Here is a 20,752-nt window from a genome sequence, read left to right as displayed (position 1 = left end):
ATTGGGTCAGATTCCCTGGGACTGAGCCCCAGCCCTGCCCTTTGCCGATGGATGCTTGATGTATTTGGCACTGATTGCCTTACCTCTAAAATGGGGATGAATGCCTGCCTCTCCCACATGAGTGCTGCAAGGAGTCAATGAAAACACTGCAAAAATGACTCCATGAATGTTACTCTTCCCTTCTTCCATCAAAAATTTATGACTTCTGGGGGCGCCTGGGTGGCTCAGTTGGTTAAGCAACTGCCTTCGGCTCAGGTCATGATCCTGGAGTCCCAGGATCGAGTCCCGCATCGGGCTCCCTGCTCGGCAGGGAGTCTGCTTCTCCCTCTGACCCTCCCCCCTCTCATGTGCTCTCTCTCATTCTCTCTCTCTCAAATAAATAAATAAAATCTTTTAAACAAACAACAACAACAACAAAAAAAAATTTATGACTTCTGGGGCACCTGCGTGGTTCAGTCGTTAAGCATCTGCCTTCGGCTTAGGTCATGATCCCAGGGTCCTGGGACTGAGCCTCGCATCGGGTTCCCTGCTCTACGGGAGGCCTGCTTCTCCCTCTCCCACTCCCCCTGCTTGTGTTCCCTCTCTCGCTGTGTCTGTCTCTGTCAAATGGATAAATAAAATCTTTAAAAAAAAAAAAATTATGACTTCTAAGTTATTTTCTGAAATACTGAAAAACTCCTAGTTTTTCGTTTGGGAAAAACAACAACAACAACAACAGGCTTGGGTGCCTGGGTGGCTCAGTTGGTTAAGCGTCCAACTCTTGATTTTGGCTCTGGTCATGACCTCAGGCTCGTGAGATTAAGCCCTGTGTTGGGCTCCACGCTCAGCAGAGTCTGCTTGAGATCCTCTCTCCTTCTCCCTCTGTCTGTCTACCTCTACCCCTCCCCAAATCACTCACTGCTCTCTCTCTAAAAAAACCAAAATGAAACAAAAAGAAACGAACAAAAAAGAGCCATGCTTGGTGCGCCTGGGTGGCTCAGTCGTTAAGCGTCTGCATTCAGCTCAGGTCATGGTCCCAGGGTCCTGGGATTGAGCCCCACATCAGGCTCCCTGCTCTGTGGGAAGCCTGCTTCTCCCTCTCCCACTCCCCCTGCTTGTGTTCCCTCTCTTGCTGTGTCTCTCTCTCTGTCAAATAAATAAATAAATAAAAATCTTAAAAAAAAAAAAAAAAAAGCCATGCTTGGGGCGCCTGGGTGGCTCAGTCGTTAAGCGTCTGCCTTCGGCTCAGGTCATGATCCCAGGGTCCTGGGATCGAGCCCTGCATCAGGCTCCCTGCTCTGCGGGAAGCCTGCTTCTCCCTCTACCGGTACCCCTGCTTGTGTTCCCTCTCTTGCTGTGTATCTCTCTGTCAAATAAATAAATAAAATCTTTAAAAAAAAAAAAAAAAAGCCATGCTTACACCACTAGCAATTTTACTGATTGAAGTACACGAGATCTGTTTAACCACCAATGCTTTCCTTACCAAGTTTAAGAGTTCTCGAAGCATTTCTAGTGGAATATTGAACTCCTTATAGGTGATGCCATTAAAAAGAGGAGAAACTGAGAAGCTGGAACTGATGGTGGAGAAGTAGAAATCAGGTTCCAGGGCACTCCCATCAGGTAAGTAAGAGACTGGCAGGGAAGAAAACCAGAAAGTCAGTCACATTCACACACGACCAGGATACTTCCTCAAGCTGATTCCCTCAATAACCAACAAAGTCATAGACTTTGCTTTTGTTTACACTCCAATTCTTTGTTTTTTAATGAACAAGTAAAGGCTGAATTTCAAATCCTTTGAGATTGATGCTTCTCATGGGAGTGTTTCACATCAAAGCTCAGATACAATCATGTCCTAGTATTTTCAACACAGACAGTATAACTTAATGTAGGAAGAAAAAAAAAAAGTAATACTTTTTTTTTTTTTTTAAGTATTACATCTTTTTAAAGGTTGACAGATGTAAATTTCAGGTCCACAGGACCCCAAGATATTTTACCACCAAAATTAGAACAGAAATGCACATTATTAGATGTCTCAAAATCAGAACAAAAATAAAGGCAATCGTCCAACACTTACAAATAAACATGAACCCCAAATGCCTATAATTGTTTGAAAATCCATTATTAGAAATCTATAATAGACTATGAGTAGAAAATAAACAAGCTTGTAATATTTTCATATTAAATAGTGATAGACAAATATCAACCCATTAAAAAACAATAAATTTTATTACTTTCTGAAGCCCTGCAGCACAGAAAACGCAGAGTTGAGTTGATCCTGATTGTGTCAAAGCTGGTGTGTACTTCTCTGATGCTTGTGATGCTATGCTGACCTGACTAAAGGCGAATGGGTCCCAGGGGAGCAAACAGGCAACTTACAACAGAGGATGGGCAATAATATGGACAGCAGTTGAGATGCTGGAGGCCAACATCATAAATGACCAGTGAAGGAGGGAATGAATGAGGAAAGAGTGAGAATAAAGTTGGTTTAAAGCAAGTAGGCAGGGAAGAAGGTAAGGAGTGTGTGTCAAACGTGTATAAATAGGTGTATTTACACACACATATATTTATTCATAAATATTTATTTATTCATATTCATCCACAAGTGCTGGATACACACACACACACACACACGCATAAAGGAGTATTATTCAGCCTTGAGAAAGATTTTGCTGTTTGCAACAACATGGATGAACCTAAGGACATTACTCGAAGTGAAATAAGCCAGACATGGACAGAAAATAAACTGCATGATCTCACTTATATGTAGACACTTAAAAAAGTTGAATACATGGGAGCAGAGAGCTGAGCAATCATTACCAGGGGGCAGGAAGATGGGGGAAATGGGAAGATGGTGGTCAAGGGTACAAAGTTGCAGTTAAGTAGTATGAATAAGTCTAGAGAGCTAATGCATAGAATGATGACAATATTTAACATGGCATCAAATACTGGAAAGTTGCTAAGAGAGTAGATTTCAGGTGCTATCACTACATTAAAAAAAAAAGAAAGAAAGAAAGAGAGAAATGGTAACCATGAGGAGAAGGATGTGATTGGTCCAGTCCCAAGATGGCGGCCACCATGAAGAAGGTGGCTGCAGAAGATGTCAACGTTACTTTTGAAGATCAACAAAAGATAAACAAATTTGCATGGAATACAAGTAGAATTACAGAGCTGAAGGAGGAAATAGAAGTAAAAAAGAAACAACTCCAGAATTTAGAAGATACTTGTGAGGACATCATGCTTGCAGATGATGATTGCTTAATGATACCTTATCAAATTGGTGATGTTTTCATTAGCCATTCTCAAGAAGAAACACAGGAAATGTTAGAAGAAGCAAAGAAAAATTTGCAAGAAGAAATCCACACCTTAGAAGCCAGAGTGGAATCAATTCAGCGAGTGTTAGCAGATCTGAAAGTTCAGTTATATGCAAAATTCGGGAGCAACATAAACCTCGAAGCTGATGACAGTTAAACATTTTATAATACTTTTTTTTTAATTTGTTTAATAAACTTGAATATTGTTTAAAATGATAATTTCCCTTCCTCAAATGATATGGAAAGCAAAAGTTTCTTTTCTTAAAATTTTCATTTATTTAATGAAACTTGCCTATTTTCACGTCTTGCTTATTTATTTTATATTTTTAAAAGAAGACAGTATTCATCTACGTATTTTGCATAACGATTCTATCAAGTGTAGGGGCTTTATGTCATGTTATTAAAATCGGTTAAGCAACCTTTTACGTTTCTATATTAAAAAAAAAAAGAAGGATGTGATTGGAGTCATTATTTCAGCATGTTCATGTATATCAAATCATCGTGTTATATATCTAAAGTATATACAAGTTTCTTTTTAAAATAATAATAGAAAAGAAGATAAGAGGTTTGTGATTAGAGGGCACCTCCCAGATAGATGCCATGAAATGGGGACTAAGCCCTGCGTGGCAGAGCCAGTGTGTGGTGGGCAGAGATGGAGGCAGAAGACAGGAACTGCAGAGTCAAGGATCTAAGATTTGGGATTCATGCAGGGAGGGAGTCACTGAAAGTTTTTAAGGTGGAAATGATTTATGCTTTTAAGAAATAACTCTTTAAAAACATTCTTACAGCTCTGTAGAAAAGGGCCTGGAGGGGCGCCTGGGTGGCTCAGTTGGTTAAGCAACTGCCTTCGGCTCAGGTCATGATCCTGGAGTCCCGGGATCGAGTCCCGCATCGGGCTCCCTGCTCGGCAGGGAGTCTGCTTCTCCCTCTGACCCTCCTCCCTCTCATGCTCTCTGTCTCTCATTCTCTCTCTCTCAAAATAAAAAAAAAAGAAAAGAAAAGAAAAGAAAAGGGCCTGGAAAGAGAAGAGAGACCAACTGTAAGAAAAATCAGACTTGGGGTGCCCGGCTGGCTCAGTTAGTAGAGCATGCAGCTCTTGATCCTGGGGTTGTGAGTTCGAGCCCCTTGCTGGGTGTAGAGATTACCTAAAAATAAAATCTTGAAAACAACTGTCTCTGTCAAATAAATAAATAAAAATCTTAAAAAAAAAGTACTACTCGTATCATTATTATTTTAAAAAAATATTATTTACACACTTAATGACTTTATTTTTTTTTTAAGATTTTATTTATTTTTTGACAGAGAGAGAGACAGCGAGAGAGGGAACACAAGCAGGGAGAGTGGGAGAGGGAGAAGCAGGCTTCCCACGGAGCACGAAGGGGGGTCTGTATATTATTTTCTGCACTTTTCTCCACATTTGAAATATTTTAAAATTAAATTTTAAGAAGTTTAAACAAAAATAGAAAGTAAATGCTTTCTAAAAGCTTGACTCTCTAAATGCATGACAGCAGAGTGTTATTATTAGCATCTTTTATGCCAAGACAAATCACAGTGAACCTGCTCTTCAAGTACCAGGTCAATATTCCTGTCAGAAAAGTGAAGCCCACCTTCAAAGCAGTGAAAGGCAGATCCTCCAGGGGAGCTGGGAGGGGGCATCCCACGTTCAGGGCTGACCTGAAACACAAAGCCGCCTTACAGATTAGAAAAGGCTAGTCAAACCGCTGTCAGTTTCTCCTTAGACAAGATTCTCTCTGCCAGCCCAACATTTGTACCTCCAGTCCTGGTTCATGCCTCACCTCCTCCCTGAAGCCCACCTTACCTAAGTGTTCTCTACTGTATACCATGTCCCTAAATTCTTCGTGTTTAGCCATATATTTTATACTTCATTACTGAGATAAATTATTCTTAGCATTTAGTGTCTTTAGCTCATCTCCATGAGTCAATTATATACTTCTTAAGGGCACCAACTGTCTCCCACTCAGAATAGAGCTTGGCACCGAACTGCTAGGAAATAAATACTTCATGACTGGGAGATGAAATCACTTATAAATCTTAAAAGGCCAAAGCAAGCCCTTGTATTACACAGAATTCCAGTGAGAACCTTTTCTGTTTTGTGAAGTTCCTTGACCAGCATGCCAGTGGGATTTTCTTCGAGTGAGCACTTAATAATACCTGACCTCTCTGCCTGCCTCCCAGGCGTGCAGCCCCACCTGAGAGATGCTGGACACGCTGCTGGTCTTCCTCTTCAGGGTGCCTTCCTGACACACCGTCAGCAGATTACTGGGGAGGATGGAGCGGAAGTCATTGAAGGATCGCCTCCGCACACCTTCAAGCTCCTCAGGGACTCGGAGGGAATGAGGAGGGACTTTGGGGAACAGTTTTGAAAGGAGAGACTCTTCTGTGTTGCTGTAACGCCCAAACGCTCGTGAGATTCCTATCAGGCATGGGATCGCGTATTTGCAAAGGTATTCTAGAAGACAAAGTGAAAATGTTCCGATATCAGAAAGTTGCCTGGGAGAGAGTTGTGCTGCACCAGCTTGTAACGTTGGCTGACATCTCACAACCCATCCCCTAGCAAATGTGACGGGTCAGAACAAGTCACATCAACATGTCAGCGGCTGATCTGCACAACTTCAGACTACATCTGTCACACACAGCTGCTCTTTTTGGCAGGTCTCAATCTATGCATGGTACACCCAAATCAGTAACACAGGTAAGCCCTGTTATCAGGTACCTTTACTATACTTAAACAATATATTTCGTCCCCCGGGATTATGTTGGTAGCCTTATGCTAGAGGCAATCGGGCATGTTATAAATGAAGAAATTGAGGCCCAAGAAGGGTGAAGTGACTTGTCTAAGGTCACCTGGTATTCAGGTAGCAGAGCTGCGCTCATGACCCCCACGTGTCCTCTTAGCTAACACTCAATGAAGGCAAACTAATTCAGGAGGGTTTCATCCATCAGGTACACAAATAGTAAAGCACAGAAAAGAAGACCAGGAAAAGCAAAGGAAAAAAGTAATCACAAAGCCATTATGAAAAAAAAAAAGCCTCAGATCTAGAATCATACCTTTTTCTTGAATCTCCAAGGCCTGGCACATTCCCAAAAGGACATGCAAAACCTGCAAAAGCGCCTCTAAAATCTGTAATAGCCACGGAAACAGAAAAGACAAATTTATAAACAAAATCAGGTAAGTACCACAAAATTCATTCAGAATTAGAAGGAGCTTTACACATTAAAGTGTCCATACCCATATCTGATACGTAAATGCCCGAATGACAGCTCTGCCGAGGGGCCAATCAGCTGACCTTCCAGGAACAGAAACCGGCCCCCCTGGGTTGGTCCAGAGTGCCCCCTAACTCTGGGCCGATATTGTCCTCCGGGGCTTGTGCCCCTGGCCCTTAGAGCCACTCCTCTTCCCATATTCCAGAAACAAGTATAGGTCCCCAAATCTCTTTTCATGGCAAATATTTCTGTCAAGCCATTCCTTAGGATTATATATCCTTTATGATGCTGAGTGCCTGCTTCTGATTTCACAGTAGTCCCATGTGTCAGAAACAGTCTCAAATTGTGGGGCTCAGGAAAATACATTAATATTCCAGGGATGTTAGGACTCACCCTGAGTAATCACCACACTCAAAACATAGTCTAGACTTCCATGTACATGATGTTAGCTTTTCAGCAGCCACTTCACTCTGCTGGCTCAGTAAGCTGACTGACACATAAAATACTTGCATCTTTTTTACACCTCTACTGATGCTATTGGTATTTTTTGCCTGTCATTGATGCCACCAAAGCTTGGGGGATTAGCTTTAGTTCACCATACTGGTCTCTGATTCCCAGTATTGTGTCATCTACAGAAGGAAACCTACTTGCTTTCTGAATCTTCGTTTATGGCCCTGGCTCATTTTGCTTCAATGGTAGGGGGTAGGGGGGTAGGCTAGGGGAGGCTTCTGCTGGGCTGGCACCCTCTGCGGTAGTCCTTTGGACAGCTCCACAAACCTTCCAGATTGTGTTGGCCTTCAGCCCATATTCTAGATCTAGGATGTCAGGAGGGTGTTTCTCTAATGCCTTGATGAAGATCAACTAGACTCCATCTACCTTATTTCCCTCTACTACCAGTCTTGGAGGAAACCCCAGGCAAAGAAGAGAATAAAATTGGTCTTATATAATGTGTTCCTAATCCAGGTAAATTTCTGACATTTTGCTAATGTTAAATGATGCTGAATAACATATGAAGACTTGAAATGCAAGACTTTCTCCATTTGGTATATTAAAGTTATACCGTCATATTTAGTATTGACATTTTGATAAATGTTATTTATAAAAAAGCCCTTAACTTACAGCCTGCTAACTTCTGAAATAATGATATACAATTCTAATATACAAATAAAGAACCTAAACTAAGAAAGAAGGATGGAGAAGAACGTTAATGGCAGAAATACAACAGAATTTACAGTTTGATTAAGGAAAGAGATTTTAAAAATTAAAAAACAGATACAAGAACTCAAAAAGCATAGCTAGGCGGAAACGTTTAACATATTGACAAGCAACTGGCACTCCTTGGCAGGACCTGAGGATAGCAGCATATACAAACTGATTTTCAAAATAAAAAATCTCATTAAGAAAAAGTTTAGGTTATGATTGTATTCTTTGTTTAAAAAGGAGAAGAGTATGAAAGACATTTAAGTAACATTTCAACAAAATAAACTAAAATGAAAAAAATCTGGGCACTTAAAATCTGGGTATAATTTCAACTATCTAGATAATTCCCTTCTATGAATGAATCCCCAACAGAGAGTCAGGAAAGTGAGCTGCATCTGCCTTTTGCTGCCGACCTCACAAGGCTATGGGGAAAGCTGGACGAGACAAGAGTCAAGAGGTCACTGGGTAACCTGGAAAGTATTGTAAGCAAGTATTCAACATTTCTTAGGTGTGTTAGTACAAAATAAATCAACTAAAACAACCCAATCACTTCAAAGGTTTTTTTTTTACTCTTTTCATTACTTTGGGACTCTTTTTGACTATATAGAAATGCACTCCAGGGGCGCCTGGGTGGCTCAGTCGGTTAAAAGTCTACCTTCGGCTCAGGTCATGATCTCAGGGTACTGGGATTGAGCTCCCTTGCTCGGCGGGGAGTCTGCTGCTTCCTCTCCCTCGCCCCTCCCCCTGCTTGTGCTTTCTCTCTCTCTCTCTCAAATAAAATCTTAAAAGAAAGAAAGAAAGAAAGAAAGAGAAAGAAAGGCACCCAATTCACCACACACTTACCTCATCCCTAAGTGAGGGGTCCCTATAAGCCACATCAGACAGCAAAGTGACCAAGCAGAAGCTGAAGCTCTCTGCAACCGGGAGGGTGGCTGGAAGGCACACAGACACGAGTCAGATCATTACCACTGAGACACTGGACCATACCTACGGGCCATCCAATTCGGTAAGTTCCCTCTCTCACAGGGCCTGCCAAGAGACCAATTTACAGGGATGGCTGCCCTCACTGAGGTGAACCTCAAAAGAACAGATATGGGCCCAACATGGTTGCTGAGAAATACCCCTAACTTTTCTTTTAATAGAATGTTTTGGTTCAATAAACTTAAATGTTTCTGCCAATTTATAGTTTGAGATTATACAGTTTCTCAACATGACAGACTCCATTTTTTATTCCTGACCTAAATTTCTACCCAGGGTGAGAAACCAATCTTGATAGAGTATAAGAGATGGTATATGGAGGCTAACCATCAAGTATCAATTACCACTACTTTAAACTGAATTAAATGTTTATATTTCTTTTCTGCTTTATTTTGACAAGTGGAGAAAATCCTAACTAAGAGCTTCCAAAGATTTGCTCTATTCCTAATAGGTTTTTAAGCCCTTCCACTACCGACCTCTTCAAAGGGAGGTTCTCAGGAGCATGGCCTCAAGGTTGGGAAGGGATCACTGGACCTAAAAGACCAAAAGCTAACCAGTGCTTCTATGGTGTGCACCTTAAAAATGTCAGAATCATTTCTGTGTAGATCTAATCCCTATTAAATATTTAATCAATTTTGAATATTGATTATTTAACCAAGATCTATTCATAGCACATGGCAGAAGATTGTTACGTGTTCACTTCTGTACCTATAATTTTAAGATGCAGCTCTAGGTCCTTCTTAAACTTGAGTGTGATCAGAATCACCTGCAGGCTTATTAAAATGCAGACTGCCAGCTTCCCTAGCCCCAGAGTTCTAATTCCTCAGTAACTCTGATGTGGGGACTGACAATCTGCATTTCTGACAAGTTCCCAGGTGATGCTGATGCTGCTGGTCCCAGATGGCACTTTGAGAAGTACTCCTCTAGAGTTTAAAAGCATAAATCATACTGCCTAAATAAAAATAAAAGAGTGAAATGTTACCTAATAGTTGGACATTTATATATCTCTAACAATGTTTCAAATAGTGCTAAAACTTTCATCCTAGTGGGAGTCCATGTACAGAGAAGTAATACTTGCTTTGAAAGAAAAGAAAATAGAATCAACTTCTACTGCTATTCTACTTCTCCCCAAATTAGATAACAGTAGTGGACAGAGATGTTTGACGTTTTTTAGCAATGCTTTCTATTTAATCTGTAGTCCTTCAGGGTGGGAGGATGGGCAAAATAGGGAAAGGAGACAAACTCCCAGGTCTAAAACAAAGAAGATATAGGGATACAATGTATAACATACGGAATATTATCAATAACAGGTAATGACTTGGTGTGGTGACAGACTGACAGAAGCTAGATTTATCATTGTGATCACTTTGTAATGTATATAAACTTTGAATCACTATGTTGTATGTCTGGAACTAATATAATATTGTATGTCAACTACATTTCAATATAAAAAATTGTAGTCCTTTAAATTCCAGGGTATGTGCATAATTTGGAGTCTGTCAGTTTCAGGCACAATAGGTTACCAGAAATGATGAAACCCAAAGGAGAGGAATAGGCACAAGCAGATGTTCATGAGAACAGCAAAACCCATCTTTAGCAGGCTGAGCCCACCCAACAAACTAGGGCCATGCCACCAATGAAAAGGACAAGGGCCTTCTCTATAGACACCAACCCTCTGCTATGTCTGAAAGTGGACCTCAGGTCTCACATAGGGAGATTATAAGAAAACCTCGGTCTCCAGGGTCATGATCTCTAGAATGTTGGAGGTGTCCCAAACTCATATGGGAGTCTTGGGAAATCAGTATATAAGAACATCAGGGTTACAAGTGCTTAGCACAATGCCTGGCACATAGTGGACTTATATACTATTTTTAAAGGTACAAAATTTAACTAAAACTCAGCAACAGCAACAAAATGATCAACTGTTCACAGTGAATATGGTGTTCAAGTCCTGGACATCCATCTCACCCTTCCTTTTTGAGTAGTAGCGATGCAATCTGGAGAACTTGATGCACTCCAGGAGTGAGCCTATTCATCTAAGGGTAACAGAGACTGGTTGAGGGATGGGCAGGGGACCCAATTCTGGCAAGGAGACATGAGAAAAGGTTCATGAAGGTCTCCAAGTTCCTGTTCACTCCCAGAGTGCAATGCAAAGCCAGTTTTCTCAGCCTTGCCCTCGCCCCCATGGGCTCTGGACAACAATGAGTAGGCACAGCCCATGCTGCTACAGACAGGCAGTTGTCTTACAGCCAAGAGTGGAACCAGCTAGAAACATTGTACCTGATGCATTATTATGATTAAATACCTGATCCATACAGACTGTGAGCATACATGCTCTTCCTGGAGTTCAGGGAAAAATTTATACAACATTACCTCTGCCTTTCCGAGCTGTGCTTTCTTCTACCCAATACACTTTCGGAAGACCTTTAAGCAGTCGAAGAAGGTAAGGAACCACAGAATCTTTGTGCTTAAAAAAAAAAAAAAATTATATTTAATACAAGTGCGGCTAGTAGTAAAGCATACGCACCCTAATCATCTCAAAGATGGATGTTTGTGTGGATGGGCATCCTTCCTGTTTCCATATGGCAGCAGCAGGTGGCATCAGGAAGTTATCACATCACCTGCACCAGGGGTGCCTAAGGAAGGGCTAAAATCTGCCCTTCTGCTGCTGAATGTCCAGCCCGGCTCTGGCCCTTGCTGGGGGCTAGGCCCCCATGAGGGCCTCTCCACAAGAAGGTATGTGTGCGCACACACTCTCAAAACTGCCTTCAACAAGAGTGTTCAGAGAGCCCGCAAGCCCTTCAGTGGGCCCCAGGATCAGATCCTCTAGACTGAGGGAAGGTCACAGCCATAAGCTTCTAAACTTGGTGATGCTTCTGTTATTCATGGCCTTTGTCCTTTTTTTTTTCTTTCTTTCTTTTTTTTAATTTTCTGTTTCATGTTTCCTTTTGCTTTTCCCAAATTGAGCGTTAGACTTTATAGCCATCATTAGCCAATACAAAAACTACTTTCTTCTAGTTTCCAAACTAGCCAGTCAACATGTCACTTCATAACCTTCCATGACTGACTCTTTTGGTTGTTTCCCTATTTATAACTGTTCCAGTTAAGGATTAGGTTAAGTGTACTCCTGAGAAGGGGGATACTATTTGATGTCCTGAAATACTGAAATCAAAACAAAACATGTGGTAATACTGAAAATATGGCTACAAATTCTGTGACACTCCTTCCATGGAACGGTAGAGTCAAATTTACCTCCCCTGGAAAATGGGCTGCCTTAGTAACTTGCTTCTGGTGTTTTTAGAAAGTACAGTTGATTCTTGAACAACATGGGTTTGAAGTGCACAGGTCCACTTGTATATGGATTTTTTTCAGGACTGTAAATGTATTTTCTCTTCCTTACAGTCTTCTTAATAACATTTTCTCTAGCTTACTTTATGGTTTTTGGTAAGGCTTCTGGTCAGCAGTAGGCTATTAGTAGTTATGTTTTGGGGGAGTCAAAAGTTACATGTGGATTTTCAACTGCACAGGGGGTCAGTGCCCCTAACCCCTGTGTTGTTCAAGGGTCAACTGTAGTTTAAGAGACCGACTTCCCAGGCTAAAGAAGACAGTAACAGCATCTATCTGGCTTTTTCTCAGGACACATGCCCTCGGGACCCAGACATTACATTGTGACAAAGTGACATAGCCCAGGCCACATGGAGAGGCCATGTACATAGGGGTGGCCTGGCTGAGCACCCCAGCTTAGGTCCCAGCCAATAGCCAGGATCAACCCACACCCTTGTGCATGAACAAGCCTTCAGGTGATTCTAGCCCCCAGCCTTCCAGCCACTCCAGGTGACACTGAATGGAGCAGAGACAGTGACTCTTCTGTGCTCCAGCTAAACTGGAGATTCATGAGAAAAGAGAAAAACCAAAAACCAACCTATTGTATTAAGCCACCAAATTTTGGGGTAGTTTGTTCCACCACAATACATAACCACAACAAATAGAGAACTTTCTTTAGCAAAAACAACTTTTCCTCTAAATCAGAGGAAGGAGATGGCTACATCTGTCCAGGATCCCATTGTACTAAGAGGCACAAAACTCCAAAGGATGTGTAAGGCATGGCTCCCTGCAGAGGAAGTGACCCCAGGTGTTCTATCCTGTAGAACCTGTGATGGCTTTTGTAGCAGGTAGGAGTGAACTACTTCTGCTACTCTGGCCACAGCTGCTGCCAGGGCAGCCCATTGACTGGACTCGGAGGCCAGTACCACAGCCCATCCTGGTTGGAGACAGAGAACATCAACACCAGGTGAACCAAGAGAAAGCTGGTCCCTAGGGCTCAGGGGGCTGGTAAGGCCTGCGGGGCCCCTCTCCTTGTGTGGTGAGGTCAATGGGCTTCCTAGAAGCACTGGCAGACTGCATGGCTGAAGGAGCTGTGACCCCAGGTCCCGCCAAGCTTTACCAGAAACCCAAATTACACCAACGTAATTTGTATTTGTCTTTTCCTTGCCACTCTAAAAAGCCTACCACAAATATTAGGGACTTACAGGTAAATCTATTAATTTTGCCAAAGATATTTTCGATTAATACACATTTGGATAGCAGTTTCTCATACAGATTATTTTTAAAATTCTTTTCCTCCCTTTATATTTAAATTTAAATAAGACTTTGCAAAAAGGAGATATGATTTTTTTTATTTTCACATTTATAAAAAAAGAGGCAAATAATTAAAATGCAGTTTATATGCATCTAATTTTGTTTTTTCATGTGGCTTGGTCAAACAACCTATTTAATTTTCAAACTACTGCTCTAAAATGCTTAATTTTTTTTCAAATGAATGAATACCCTGTCAAAAATATTAATCCTACTGAAGTAGAATTTCCAGGACAGGGGCACCTGGGTGGCTTAGATGGTTAAGCAACTGTCTTTAGCTCAGGTCCCAGGATCGAGTCCCGCATCGGGCTCCCTGTTCGGCTGGGAGTCTGTTTCTCCCTCTGACCCTCCCCCCTCTCATGCTCTCTCTCTCTCTCTCAAATAAATAAAATCTTAAAAAAAAAAAAAAAAAGAATTTCCAGGATGTAAGCATTTTTAGATAAATAAAAATTTAAATATCTAACATCTTTATTTTCCTAACATAGCATGATTAAACATGGAATTAAAAGTGATTCTTGATAATGATAAAAATAAACAAACAAATAATAGATTCTGTATTCAGTGATTAACCATTTGCTTCCATTAGCCTTGGAAGTACTAAAAAAAACAAGGCCACATCATTTTTTGTTGGAGCCAGAACACTGATTTTCAAATCACCTCTAAAAGATACATTAATATGTACTCTAAAACTTATTTTATATCTATCACAGTTCTTTTTTTTTTTTTTTTTTTAAGATTTTGTTTTATATTTAGGGGCATCTGGGTGCTCAGCTGGTTAAGCAGCTGCCTTTCAACTCAGGTCATGATCCCTGGGTCCTGGGATACAGCCCGAATCCAGGTCCCTGCTCAGGGGGGAGGTCTGCTTCCTATTCCCCCCACCCTTCCCCCCCCAACTCGTGCTTTCTCTCTCACTCACTCCCTCTCTCTCAAATATTTTTTCTTTTTCTTTTTTTTTTTAAGATTTTATTTATTTATTTGACAGAGAGAGAAATAGCGAGAGCAGGAACACAAGCAGGGGGAATGGGAGAGGGAGAAGCAGGCTTCTTGCCGAGCAGGGAGCCCGATGTGGGACTCGATCCCAGGACCCTGGGATCATGACCTGAGCTGAAGGCAGATGCTTAACGACTGAGCCACCCAGGCGCCCTCAAATATTTTTTAAAAAAGACTTTTTTACGTTTAAGTAATCTCTACACCCAACGTGGGGCTTGAACTTACAACCCCAAGATCAAGAGTCATACACTCCATCGACTGCACCAGCCAGGCGCCCCTATATCTATCACAGTTCTGAACAAGATTGTATTATGTCAAAGTTATCTCAAAGAACACCATCCTTTGGAAGGGAAAAAAAAAAATGGTTACTCAGTCTGACCAACGAACATTTGACCTTAGATTGAAAATCAAGTCTACTCTGGAGGGCACACAATTACTTCATTTAGCATTTTAATTAACTTTCTGGCCAAACAAAACACAGTAACAACCATCAAAAACCACTTTAACAACTTAATTATTCACACAGTTCGAAAAACAAAATTTCTTAATAAGAGGGTGTACGTTAATTAAACTAATTAAATTACTCCTGCCTGTTCTACCCACTCTGCCTCACTATCACTAACCACTTTTATTAGGTTCATATGCATTCTTCTAGTACTGCTTTAGATAAATATAAGCAGGTACAAATTTAAATTCTAATTACACTCCCCCATTTACACTGCAAAAACACTTTTAATGTAGTAAAGACTTACCTGAAGATCAGATTCAATGAGAAAAATGCCCAATGCGATCACCGCATCTCTTCGTCTTTCATCCAATTGGAAGATCCCATGGAAGTCTACTGGGCACATACAAAGCAGCTTTTGGACCTAGAAAATGAGACCAAAAACAACAAAAAACCCCATAGATTAAAAAAAATATAAACCCACATTCAGAATATAGGACATAAACCAGTAGCATAAAATCCCATTGAGTCTATATAACCAATAAGACATTTTTTTCCAATTCAAAAATCATAGAAAGATCATCTCTAGCTTCTGAAATGATCATACACATGCTCCCAAAACATATATGCGCTGAGGAATCAGGACCAAGAGTTAAAATGATGCATACACGGAGGAGGTAAAGCACAACAGCTAATGTCTGCAATTCTGAGTCAGAACTGTCATGGGTCTCTACTGCCCAGTGGTGCCCAGAAGCAGTTTACCCAAACCCACCTACCGTCACAATTTCCCATAGGGTTCTTTAAAAGATCAAATGTGTGTAAAGCGCTTAGGACTACGCATAATAGATACTAGATGCTCAACAAACATTATCGGTTGTTACTGGATATGCCATAATAGTGGCTAGCAGAAGCAAATGGGCAATAAGTTAGCAATTTACTGAATATATGGAAGAATTTGAATTTTTTCAAAACAAAATAATGGTAAATGTCTGACATAAAGGACTAAAAATCTAGGGCGCCTGGGTGGCTCAGTTGGTTAAGCAACTGCCTTCAGCTCAGGTCATGATCCTGGAGTCCCTGGATCGAGTCCCGCATCGGGCTCCCTGCTCGGCAGGGAGTCTGCTTCTCCCTCTGACCCTCCTCCCTCTCATGCTGTCTCTCATTCTCTCTGTCTCAAATAAATAAATAAAATCTTTAAAAAAAAAAAAAAGAACTAAAAATCTAGATTTATTATGAATAGGAAAATAGGTGATGCCAATCTTGAAAATCCCTGCCACAAGACCCTCTTAGCAGAGCATTCAGATACACCAGGAGGCCCCAACCTTGCTGTTCTGTGAAGAGACCCAAGGAGAAGTTGCTCACTGACATTCATACGGTCTGGTGGGATTTTTTTTGTTTTGTTTTTTTAAGATTTTATTTATTTGAGGGGCGCCTGGGTGGCTCAGTCGTTAAGCGGCTGCCTTCAGCTCAGGTCATAATCCCAGGGTCCTGGGATCGAGCCCCGCATCGGGCTCCCTGCTCCAGGAAGCCTGCTTCTCCCTCTCCCACTCTCCCTGCTTGTGTTCCCTCTCTCGCTGTGTCTCTCTGTGTCAAATAAATAAATAAAATCTTAAAAAAAAAAAAAGATTTTATTTATTTGAGAGAGAGCAAGCATGAGCAGGGGGAAGGGGCAGAGGGAGAAGGAGAAGCAGACTCCCCACTGAGCAGGAAGCCTGACACAGGACTCAATTCCGGGATCATGACCTGAGCCTAAGGCAGATGCTTAACCAGTTGAGCCAGCCAGGCATCCTGGTGGGATGTTTTAATGGCAAAGGACATTGAGTATAATGCTTGAGATTTGCCCTGAAAATATCAATTACCATTGCAATTTTAAAAAAGAAAACAGATTGGGCACCTGGGTGGCTCAGTCATTAAGCGTCTGCCTTCAGCTCTGGTCATGGTCCCAGGGTCCTGGGATCAAGCCCCACATCGGGCTCCCTGCTCAGCAGGAAGCCTGCTTCTCCCTCTCCCGCTCCCCAATTGTGTTCCCTCTCTCACTATGTCTCTGTCAAATAAATAAATAAAATCTTAAAAAAAATAAAAGGAAAACCCGATTTTAAAAGGGCAAATACACAAGCCAGAAAGAGAAGTACCTTCTAACTTGAAGACAGGTAATATTTTTTGTCTCAGTAATTTTCCTCTTAGGAATGATTGTAAAGAATTAGAAATCTTAAGGCAAAGACTATGTAAAAGACTTTCATCACAGTGTTGTGTATATTAATTGAAAATCTGAAACAATCTAAATAACATTAGGAAAATACATGATTTCACCATTTGGTGAAACATTAGGTTAAACCATATGAAACTCTGATAGTCAACCAAATTTTTGACCTACCAAAACAATGCTTTCATAAAATCTGACCTAATAACACAGACATGAAAAATGGTATTTTTCTAAGACTAAGCAAAGACATGAACAATGTTCTAAATGTTCTGTAAATTCACGTGAGGAATGATCTGTATCTTATCATATACAGAAAAAGTACTGGAAGAAAATATATCAAAATGTTGACAGTTATGGAGAGGCAGAATGACCAGTGATTTTACATTTCTTTTTTTTTTTTTTAGTGGGCTCCAAGCTTGAGCCCAATGTGGGGCTTGAACTCACAACCCTGAGATAAGACCTGAGCCGAGATCAAGAGTCAGACACTCAACCAACTGAGCCACCCAGGCGCCCCAAGGTTTTACATTTCTTTGTGCTTTTTTATATTTGCCAAAATATGTTCTAGAAGAAAATGTTACTTGCATAATCAGGAAAAAGATGTAGTAAGTTAAAAATATATACATATGGGGGAAAATCCATACTTTTATGATTAAATAGTTAAAAGAGCATAAAGTAACAAGAGAGGAACAGAAATACTAAATTCCCACTTTTCTTCAGTGTTCCTTCACTTCACAGAGGGGAAAATAAAATACAAAGAGAGCTGAAGGCCAAACACAATACAGTGATCATTTCATAGACTCCAGACACTTCCACCAGTGAATCACACATCCTGACAGAAAGAGTAAAGCCTCTCAAGAAACATCTCTGTACATAAGAAATCGAAAGAAGGTGAATTTATAGCAGTATGAGTCAATGAGATCCAAAGAATGCTGATTAATCAACATGGAACCAGAGGGAGGAGTCTGGAGCCCTGTCAAAATCGATGTACTTTGTCTTGTGCAATACTTTATCAACACCCTACTCAAACACACAGAAATATACAACGCCACATACCTGGCAGGCAAAGCTAATGTGCTACAAGATAGAATGGAGACTCAGAAACTCATCGAAATTGGCACAACCTCACTACACACAAAGTCTTCTTACTAACGGACTAGTTATCATTTATTTTGAAAATAAGTACGTAACAAGTTATATCTGCTTGGCTATCTAATAAGGTGAGATTGTTTTCTGTCTTTACAATCTCTTAGAGGATTGCCTGTGATGCACGTCATGTTCTGGTTTAATGCTTATTCAATAATAAAAGTGTTTTCTTTCTCTACTACCTTTGTGGAGAGCACTTGGGAGATTTTGTTTGTAATTATATTTCCCCAGCAATAGTGCCTGAAGGACTATTTTTAATGGGGTGATCAGGAAAGACCTCTCTAAGAAGGTGCCCATTAAACTGAGATCTGATTAAGAAGGAACCAGCAGGGACAAATCAGGAAAAAGCATTCTGGCAGAGGCCACTGGAGAGGGAGCATGATGGGAAAGAGAAAGTGGGGATGCCCAGAAGTCCAAGAGCAGGTAGAGGCTGGGAACCTGGCTTGTGCTCTAATAGCAATGTAAACTAGTGCCAAGGGGGTGCACACTGGAGGCCCAAAAACTCGAGTTTAGAACTGAGGTTTAGAAGAATCTTCTGGTTTGGGAGGACAAGAGTGAAACCACAGAAATGTCAGGAGATGCTTCAGTAGCAAAGATGGTAATGACCAAAGCAGAAAGAAACAGTCCAGCTCAGGACGTTTCGGAGGAAGACTATGGGACTTGACGATGAACAACATGTGGAAGTGAGGGAAAGATTGAGTTGCCTCTCTGCCACTCTAAAAGTATCCAAAGATGGTCATGCAGGATGACGTGGGGTCTAAGAAATATTCCATATAAGAAGCCGTTAAAAAGGAACATTTAGCCCAGAGACAATCAGGCTATAAATAAACACAACCACTGTCTTCATGTATTTGATGCGTTTCAGTAACGTCATCAGCAACATCTACCCCATTACTCATGTGACAGTTATTAGTGCATTTGTCTGTCTCTCCACTAATCTGCAAGCTCCCCGGGGGCCCAAATCATCTCTTATCTTTGTATCTCCATCTTCTACACTGTGGACAGGCACCATAAAAGACATACTCATTCTCCCCCAGGATGCAGGCTTGCCATCTATTCTTAGTTTTTGCCCAGACATAAGCTCTCTTCCTTCTCAATCCAGACCCTCCCGTTTCAGGGCTGCTGCCAGCCCATCCTGGCACTTGCCCCAGAGGGCAGAGGCAAACCCCAAGGTCTCTTCATTTACAACAAGCATAAGAACTAGATTTCTCCTCACAGGGCAGATGTTCTGGGTTGGGTTTGATTTCCTGTTTGCTGAGTACTTTGTTTTTTAGGCATTATACTCTGGAAACTAATACTCAGACTGGGCATAGACATGAGCTCTAGCAATATCCCAGGATAAGAATTCAGCATCAGGAACATGATTAAACCCTGCTGCTCATGTAGCTGTCACCCTACCTGGTAGAGACATCAGAAGGCAGCACAGTTTTTACCATCATTGTCTCCTCTGGACTGCCTGCCCCCCCCATCTTAAATGCCCAGAGGGGTTCTGGGCTACTCTGACTTCAAACCTTCCTCCCTACCCCCACTTAATTAATATTTAAATAGAAATCATTTGTTACAATTTAAGATTACTCTAAAAGCTGGGCACATGGTTTTAAAATGTGAAGGAACGATACCAGAAAGAACTAATAAACAATTTAGAGACCTATATAATAATTCAGGAATGCATGAACCATATCGGTGTGGCAGGCAGAACAATGCCATGCCCAGAAATGTCTGTGTCCTAATTCTTGGAACCTATGAATATGTTAACCTCGCACAGCAAATGGATGTAAATAGGTTGCAGAGGTGGGGTACCTGGGTGGCTCAGTCGTTAAGCGTCTGCCTTCGGCTCAGGTCATGATCCCAGGGTCCTGGGATCGAGCCCCACCATCAGGCTCCCTGCTCAGTGGGAAGCCTGCTTCTCCCTCTCCCACTCCCCCTGCTTGTGTTCCCTCTCTCACTGTCTCTCTCTGTCAAATAAATGAATAAAATCTTTAAAAAAAAAAAAAATAGGTTGCAGAGGTAAATAGGTTAAAAGGACCTTGGGATGCCTGGGTAGCTCAATCAGTTAAGCCTTGGCCTTCCCCCAAGGAAGCCTCTCCGTCTCTCTCTCTCAAATATATAAATAAAATCTTTAAAAAATTTTAAATTAAAAAAAAAAAAGGACCTTGAATTGAAGAGATTATTCTGGATTATTTCAGTGAGATCAGGGTAAGAGAGAGGCAAAAGAGGAGGTGAGAATTATGGGATGTGAGGGCTTGGCCCCACATTGCTGGTGTTGAAGATGGAGGAAGGGGCCATGATCCAGGAATGTAGGGGTCTCTAGAAGCTAAGAGACGTGGAAATGAGTTGTCCTCTAGAGTCTCAAGAAAGGTACATAGCCCTGCCATCACCTTGATTTTAGTCCAGTGAGACCAGTGTTGGGCTTCTAATCTATAGAATGGAAAAACAATAAATTTGTGTTGTTCTAAGCCACTAAGTTTGCGATAATTTGTTACAGCTGCAATAGGAAATACAAATAGTCATAGAATATTAAACAAAACTCAAAACCTGAACTGCCTATCCAACAAGATATAAAAACTACCAATCAGATTATAGGCAATACTTATTTCCTTCTTTATTTTTTTCTGTATTTTCCATAAGGAACATTGTTAACTT

General features: G+C 41.2%; 2 protein-coding genes across 2 annotated transcripts in view; one reads left to right on the top strand and one right to left on the bottom strand.

Moving 5' to 3' along the window:
* The window catches only part of PI4KA (phosphatidylinositol 4-kinase alpha), a 119,886-nt gene that overhangs the window by 84,798 nt on the left and 14,336 nt on the right, over positions 1-20,752 (bottom strand). Inside the window, exons 2-8 of the mRNA XM_034989194.1 lie at positions 15,071-15,187; positions 11,067-11,160; positions 8,559-8,647; positions 6,360-6,432; positions 5,501-5,760; positions 4,898-4,964; positions 1,463-1,611 (exon numbers count right to left, since the gene is read on the bottom strand). Of these exons, the coding sequence (XP_034845085.1) occupies positions 1,463-1,611; positions 4,898-4,964; positions 5,501-5,760; positions 6,360-6,432; positions 8,559-8,647; positions 11,067-11,160; positions 15,071-15,187 (849 nt within the window). The remainder of the gene's footprint in view (positions 1-1,462; positions 1,612-4,897; positions 4,965-5,500; positions 5,761-6,359; positions 6,433-8,558; positions 8,648-11,066; positions 11,161-15,070; positions 15,188-20,752) is intronic.
* On the top strand, positions 3,028-3,728 carry LOC117999816 (prefoldin subunit 4-like). Its single transcript, XM_034989195.1, has one exon. It carries the CDS (start codon positions 3,043-3,045, stop codon positions 3,445-3,447), a length of 405 nt encoding a protein of 134 aa, XP_034845086.1. The 5' UTR covers positions 3,028-3,042; the 3' UTR covers positions 3,448-3,728.

This window comes from Mirounga leonina, unplaced genomic scaffold (assembly GCF_011800145.1).
Source record: "Mirounga leonina isolate KUSES-001 unplaced genomic scaffold, KU_Mleo_1.0 Mir_481, whole genome shotgun sequence".
Lineage (NCBI taxonomy): Eukaryota > Metazoa > Chordata > Mammalia > Carnivora > Phocidae > Mirounga > Mirounga leonina.
Note: the sequence above shows the minus strand (reverse complement) of the source record. Positions and strands in the feature narration are given on the sequence as shown.

What these genes read in the sequence shown, in the direction of transcription:
- LOC117999816 (XM_034989195.1), top strand. Translation starts at nt 3,043, where the DNA reads ATGGCGGCCACCATGAAGAAGGTGGCTGCAGAAGATGTCAACGTTACT.